Source organism: Carlito syrichta, unplaced genomic scaffold (genome assembly GCF_000164805.1).
Source record: "Carlito syrichta isolate Samal-C Ts95f unplaced genomic scaffold, Tarsius_syrichta-2.0.1 Scaffold99351, whole genome shotgun sequence".
NCBI lineage: Eukaryota > Metazoa > Chordata > Mammalia > Primates > Tarsiidae > Carlito > Carlito syrichta.
Genome location: NW_007043447.1, coordinates 90702 through 97314, shown reverse-complemented (window position 1 = coordinate 97314; position 6613 = coordinate 90702). Strand labels below are relative to the sequence as shown.

At 55.2% G+C, this 6613-nt stretch overlaps 1 protein-coding gene across 1 annotated transcript in view; it reads left to right on the top strand.

Moving 5' to 3' along the window:
* Nucleotides 1–6613, top strand: part of LOC103266035 — a gene marked incomplete at its 5' end in the record, with an annotated part of 52309 nt that overhangs the window by 203 nt on the left and 45493 nt on the right. Inside the window, 4 exon segments of the mRNA XM_021715108.1 lie at nt 2524–2834; nt 2897–3235; nt 4967–5038; nt 5431–5575. Of these exon segments, the coding sequence (XP_021570783.1) occupies nt 2524–2834; nt 2897–3235; nt 4967–5038; nt 5431–5575 (867 nt within the window).

Here is a 6613-nt window from a genome sequence, read left to right as displayed (position 1 = left end):
CTCCTGATCCAGTGCCTCCTGACTACAGCCGCACTCCCCCTGCTAACCAGCTCACCCTCTCCCCTTCCTGATAGCTGCCCCCACCCATCCCTCTCCTGACTGGTGCCCCCGACCCAATCCCTCCTGACAGCAGCTCCCTATCCAGTCCCTCCGGACAACAAGTCCATCCCCCTCCTGACCAGCCACACCCTCCCCTCAAGACCCATCCCCTTCCTGACCAGTACCCCTGAGACCTAAACCCCTCCTCATCATCCACCCCTGGCCTTCTCAGAGCATTCCCGGGACCTGCCATCGGCGCCCCTGCCCCACGTTTCCCTGTGCTGCTCTCGAGCCCCTTCCTAAGGCCACTCATTTATCCTTCACCTGTAGAGCTCCTATGTCATCCTAAACTCCCACCCCTGCTCCACCTGTGTAACTCCCATCTCTGACCTGTGCACTAATTCCTGCAGTGAATGTGTTTGCCCCCCACTAGGCACCTGGAGTCAGCAGCAAAATCCTCTGGCCCCTCTCTCCAATAGAATTTTGACCTGGGCTGCAGATCTCAGTGCCCATCCCAGGGGAACCTGGCCCTTCCACATGCCATTGAGTCTTCCAAGTGGCATTCAGACACATCTCCGATATTAGTCCCGGGTCTCTTTCTGAGTAGACCCCTAAGACCCCAGGCCACCAGAGCATCTCCCATGGACACCCCAGGTCGTCCCCACTAGCTACATAGACCTCAGGCCTCCCGGCATCATCCCAGCCCCCTGCATCTTCCAGAACACCTCCTTGCCAACAGCCCAGTACCCTCTTATCAGCTCAGGCACCCCACAGTGGCCTAGGCTTTCCATACAAAGACATCAGCCCCACATAGAACCCAGACACACCCGTAGGCCTCTAGTGTCTTGACCAAGAGCTCCACTAGACCCCAGTCTAAACAGCCTCTCCCCACCAAAGACCTCATCCCAGAGCCTGTCTGAGTCACTTATCACCTGAGAGGCCGTGGGGCAAAGGGAGCTGCTTAAACCTGTGGGGCCTTGAAATGGGCCTCTTCCTTCTTCAAAAATATGTGTATAAAAGAGTGGACACACCATAAGAGTAGTTTTGCCTGTGGCCTCAGCAGGGACGACTGAGCTTGTAATCTCCCAGTCATGGTGCAGGTAGGTGGCCAGGTGAGCAGGCCTGAAGATTGTGGCGGGGCCTAGTATCGATGAGTTGCTTTCTGCCTTCCAGCACCTCTTCTTTCTCCTGGATTGAACATAGGAAAAATGAATAGAGGATCAGAAAACTCACGTGGAATCCCCTCCTTTCCACTTGTCATATCATAAACATTTCCCATATCGTTAAAAATCCTTCCTAAGCCGGGCTCAGTGGTTCAGCCTGTAATCCTGTGCCTTTGGGAGGCTGAGATGAGTGGATTGCCTGAGCCCACGGGTTCGAGACCCCCCTGGGCAGCGAGACCTCATCTCTACAATAAATCAAAAAGTCAGCCGGGCGTGGTAGTACATGCCTGTAATTCCGGCTACTCGGAAGGCTGAGGGGGCAGGATCACCGGAGCCCAGCAGGTCGAGTCTGTGGTGGCCGGGAGCGGCCACTGCACTCCAGTCTGAGCGACAGAGTGAGACTCCAACTCAAAAAAAAAAAATCAAACGACAAAATACCTCCCTGTTTGTTTTTAATGACTTAACATTTTCTTCAGCTATATGTTCCCCATAGTGAGCCTGGAAAATGCACAAAAGCTTATTTTCTCCTGGCTCTTCCCACTTTCCCTCTGCTTTTGAGAGTCTCTCCTCTAGTTTCTCTTGCCCTCTTCATGGTCTCCTCCCCCAGCCAGGTCTTGGCAGAAAAGGTGAAGAAGACTGCAGAGATAGTATTTTCTGGGCCTGGATGGGCAAGACACAGCTACAGCCTGCACATCATTGCTGTTAATGTGTAAATGAAATTTAAATTTAAAATTCAGTTCCTTATTTCAAGTGCCCTGGATCCATGTGTATGCTGCTGGCTACTGAATTGGACCCAGGTAGAGAATATTTATTTCCCTCCTCTAGGAAGTGCCCAGATGAGACAGGCGCTGCCCCTCCGCAGGGCAGGAATTCCTAATCCCCCTGCTCCTCAACCAGTGTGGTAGGGAGGAGATAGATACTAAGCCAAGTAAGGGAAAAACATGTGCCCAGGAAGACGTGGGGTGGAAGACAGCACCTTGAAAATGCAGTGGGGATACCTGCCTTGGGATGAGCCTTTGCAACAGGTGCATAGTCCTGGGGCAGCCAGCGGCTTGAAAGTAGCCAGTGAGAGTGAGGTGGGGAGAGAGCAGATCAGTTTCTTGGGGTGCTGGAGGCGGGAGCTTAGGGGACACCCTGTCAGGCAGGGCCACCTCTGACGTGGCCTCTATCCCCGACCCTCTACAGACCCCTGACTGCTCCCGCCTGTGCACCGACTCTTCTGGCGTCCAGCCCACACACCCCAGAGGGGCCCTGAGGCCGGAGAAATGCTCCCACGGGCCAAATCCCCCACCGCCCCCGGTCCCCATGCCCCCGCGAGTAGAACAGGGCCCCTCGACTTGACAGCCCTGGGAACACAGAGACCCAGCGCCTGTGCTTCCAGCGGTTCCAGTACCGCGTGGCCGGCGGGCCGCACGTCGCACTGGGTCAGCTTTGGACACTGTGCCGCCGGTGGCTGTGGCCCGAGGCGCGCTCCAAGGAGCAGATGCTGGAGCTGCTGGTGCTGGAGCAGTTCCTGGGCGCGTTGCCCAGCAAGATGAGAACCTGGGTGCAGTCTCGGGGGCCTCGCAGCAGCAGCGAGGCCACCAACCTGGTGGAAGACCTCACGCAGATGGGCCAGCAGGAAGGTGAGAGGTGCCGGCGGGCGGGGGCGGGGCCGTTGCCCCTCCTTCCCTGAACCCCCGCGCGTCCCCCAGGGGCAGACCCCTCCGGCCCTGCCCGCGCCTGCTCTCTCTTCGCTGTTTGTATGTAAATGTCGCGCCGTGCCTCATCTGCCAGGAATCTCGTTCGCTGGGTATTAAGGACCCCTGCGTTTCCCACGCGTCCATCTGTCCTGTGGTATTGTATCGCTGCCTCCTCGCCGCGCGTCCTCCCTGGGAAGGACGCCAGCCGCCCTCCCAGCCCCTCGTAGCGCCTGCCTCGGGCGACGTAGGAACCCCGGGACCGCCGGGCACCCGGGCGCAACCCGCCCTAGAGTCGCACGAGCTGGCGGTGGAGATGCTCAGTCCTGCGTCCCGGCACACTGCAGGGCCGGGGTGACGCCGACTCCTCTCCCTTCCTCGCGGCTTCGCCCTCCTGTGCTCTCGCCCCTGGGACCACACGTCGAGATCCCATCATTCTGGCCCTGTCATTCCTAATACTGTCGACAAAAAGCAGGAGGTGGACACGGTGAGGCCAAAAGAAGCGAGTGTGGACGGTGAGGGCCAGGGGAGGCCATGTGGAGAGGGAGCGAGCGGAAGACCGCAGGGTCGCGGGCAGGGGCACCACAGAGCAGGACCGGGTGTGAGGAAAGGAGCCTAGCGATTAGAGCCCAAAGAAAGGGGTCTGAGTAGGGGGAGAACAGATCTCTCCTCGCCTCCCACCGTAGGTCTCCCACAGACTCGCCGTGATGAGTCTATGGGGGTCACAGGGAAGCCTTGTGGTTTGCAGAAAACAGGGTTCTCTTGCCAGGCGCGATGGCTCACGCCTATAATCCCAACACTTTGGGAGACCGAGGTGAGAGGATTGTCTGAGCCCACAGATTCGAGACCAGCCTGGGCAACTTGGCAAGACCTCATCTCTACAATAAAATTTTTTTTAAAAATTAACGAGATGTGATGGCTCGTACCTATAATTCCAGCTACTTGGAAAACTGTGGAGGAAGGATTGCCTGGGCCCTGCAGATAGAGGCTGTGGTGGCCATGAGCGTACCACTGCACTTCAGCCTGGGCGACAGAGTGAGACTCCAGCTAAAAAAAAAAAGAAAGAAAGAAAGAAAAGAAAAAACAGGGTTCCAGGTGGCTCTTTATGCTTTGAGTGGCCGAGGCCCGAGGGTCTCTTGAGCCCAGGAGTTCAAGGCCAGCCTGGGCAACAAAGCAAGACCCTCATCTCTATTAAAAACAAAACAAAAACTTTAAAGCTGGAAAGCAGAACAGTCTCAGATGAATTGGCCCATTGAACTCTGTTCCTGGGGCCAAGGGGCCATGGGACCGAAGAGCACTTGCTGCTGCCTTCTGTGGGCAACAGCCCACCCCAGCGCAGAGGGACCCTCACAAGGTTTAATAATCCGCTGTCACGACCTTGAAATTCTCTATTTTTGAGCAAGGGGCCTGTGTTTGCGTTTTGCACGGGTCCTTGAGGTGTATGTCTTTCCAAGTGGTAGTTTGCTTTTTATATTACATATTTTGCCTAAGAGACTGTGTGTGTGTGTGTGTGTGTGTGTGTGTGTGTGTGTGTGTATCACAGTATAGGTTTTATAATGAGCAGTCTTAGGCCCACCCTATCAGCCCAGCTTCCCACAAGGATAGCCTTGGGTTGTTTATAAAGAAGGAGCAGCCAGGTGCAGTGGTTCAGCTTATAATCCCAGCACTTTGGGAGGCCCAGGCGAGAGGATAGCCTGAGTCCGGGGGTTTGAGACCAGTCCGGGGATTTGAGACTTGTCTCTACAATAAACCATAAAAACTAGCCAGGCGTGGTGGTGTGTGTCTATAGTACCAGCTACTTGGGAGGCTGAGGCGGAAGGATTGCCTGAACCCAAAAGGTTGAGGCTGCGGTGGCCGTGAGCGTGCCACTGTACTCCAGCCTGGGTGACAGAGTGAGACTCCAACTCAAAAAAAAAAAATAATAATAATAGCATGCTGTGGCTTCCCCACTCTGCCCATACCCCCTGGATGCTTTCATGCACCTGTGTGTTTGTACTTTCCCTCTTATTGAATCCTTATCAGTACATGGTTCTGGTTCCTATATACTGAACCTTCTGGAAAGGGTGTCTTGTACCTGTCATTCAGTTCTCAGGTGGGCTTGCTTCAGCAGTTGTCTCTGCTGGATCTCAGGCGGGATCCCAAAGAGATGTATCCCAGGTGAGCCCGGGGCCCCAGCTCCACGCTCCTGCACCCTGGGGCATGTGCGCCTCTCCAAGACAGCCTCAAGGATACTCCATTCAAACACTGTGTGAGGCTGTCCCGGACACTCTCAGGAAGCCATCCCACAGATCCCAAAACATCCTGGGGCTGAATGCTGGACAAAAGGCAACAATCTGGGATGTGGGCATGTCCTGTGTTCCAGCCCCAGCACCCTGGCCCCCTGCCAGTCCTTTCCAGCTCAAGCTGTGCAGTTCGATCCCTGTTCTCCTGTGTAATCCATGTCAGATGCTAGGCTTGTTGAGAAAGTATGGATGCTGCCCCTCATCTTACCTGTAGTCATCTTCTCCCAAGGAACTCTGGATTCTTGGGGTGGGGGGACTCCCTGGCAGCTGGACCTGCTGCTGCACAAAGGCCCTGGAGGCAGTGGGAGGGGACCAGCACTGGGTCAGGTACCAAGTGGATTTTGGTGTGGCTGGAGAGATTAAAATCCGGGGTTGGGCTATGCAGACCTATGGCGAGATCCTGCATTCATGGGTGAGTCACAAAAGGAAAAAAGTAAAAACCTTCCAACAATGCGTGTGATCCTATGACCAGGGGTGAAAGTGTGAATACCTGCTGCCCCTGCATCTTGGTATGGATCATCAAGGGAAACAGTGCAGTTGAGCACTGGGTCAAAAACACTTTGCTCACACAGAGAGGCGACAGGCCAAGAGCAGTGCCAATGTGGGCACAGGCCCCATGACCAGCATGTTCCCTGGGCTGTGGCAGTGCTCTTGGCTATGCATACCCTTCCTGCGCTCTCTGCAGGGACAGGATCTCGCAGTGGGGCTGGCCAGGTGCTGTGTGGGATCCACGCTGATGCTGAAACACAAACAGAGGTCTTGGCACAGACACACACCGTGAGGAAGCCTTATCCCTGAATAGGAAACCAGTCTCTCACAGCCATGTAAAAGGTTGAAGGACTGCACATGAGCCAGTCTCTCCTGAGTGTTTTAGTCCATTCTGGCTGCTCTAACTAAATGCCATAGGCTAGGGTCCTATAAGCAACTGAAATTTATTTCTCAAAGTGCTAGGGGCTAAAGTCCAAGATCAAGGCACCAGCAGACCTGGTGTCTGGTGACCTGCTTCCTGTTCGTAGGTGGCACCTTCTTGCTGTGTCCTCATGGGGTGGAAGGGCCAAGGAAACTCTGAGGCCTCCCAATCATGAGGGCTCCACCCTCATGACCTCATCACCTCCCAAAGGCCCCACATTCCAATAACCCTGTCTCCATGTCCTCAATCCTCAATCCTCCTACAGGCCCCTCTCCCCCTTTTCTGAATGACAACCCTCTGTCTCTCTTCTCTGTCCTTCTTGAAAAACTCCCAATAACCTCGATCCCATGAGCATACACTCCTCTGCTCCAGGACACCCTTACCTCTTTCTTGAGGTCACCAGCCTCCCTTGCCCATGACTGAGGTTGCCTTCCTCCCCTCCAAGGCCCCTCCATGCCGTCTGCACACAGCCTCCAAGCTCTGTCGGTGTCCTCCTGTTTCCTTTGTCCACTCTTAGAGGGCAGACATGAGTCTTGTGTT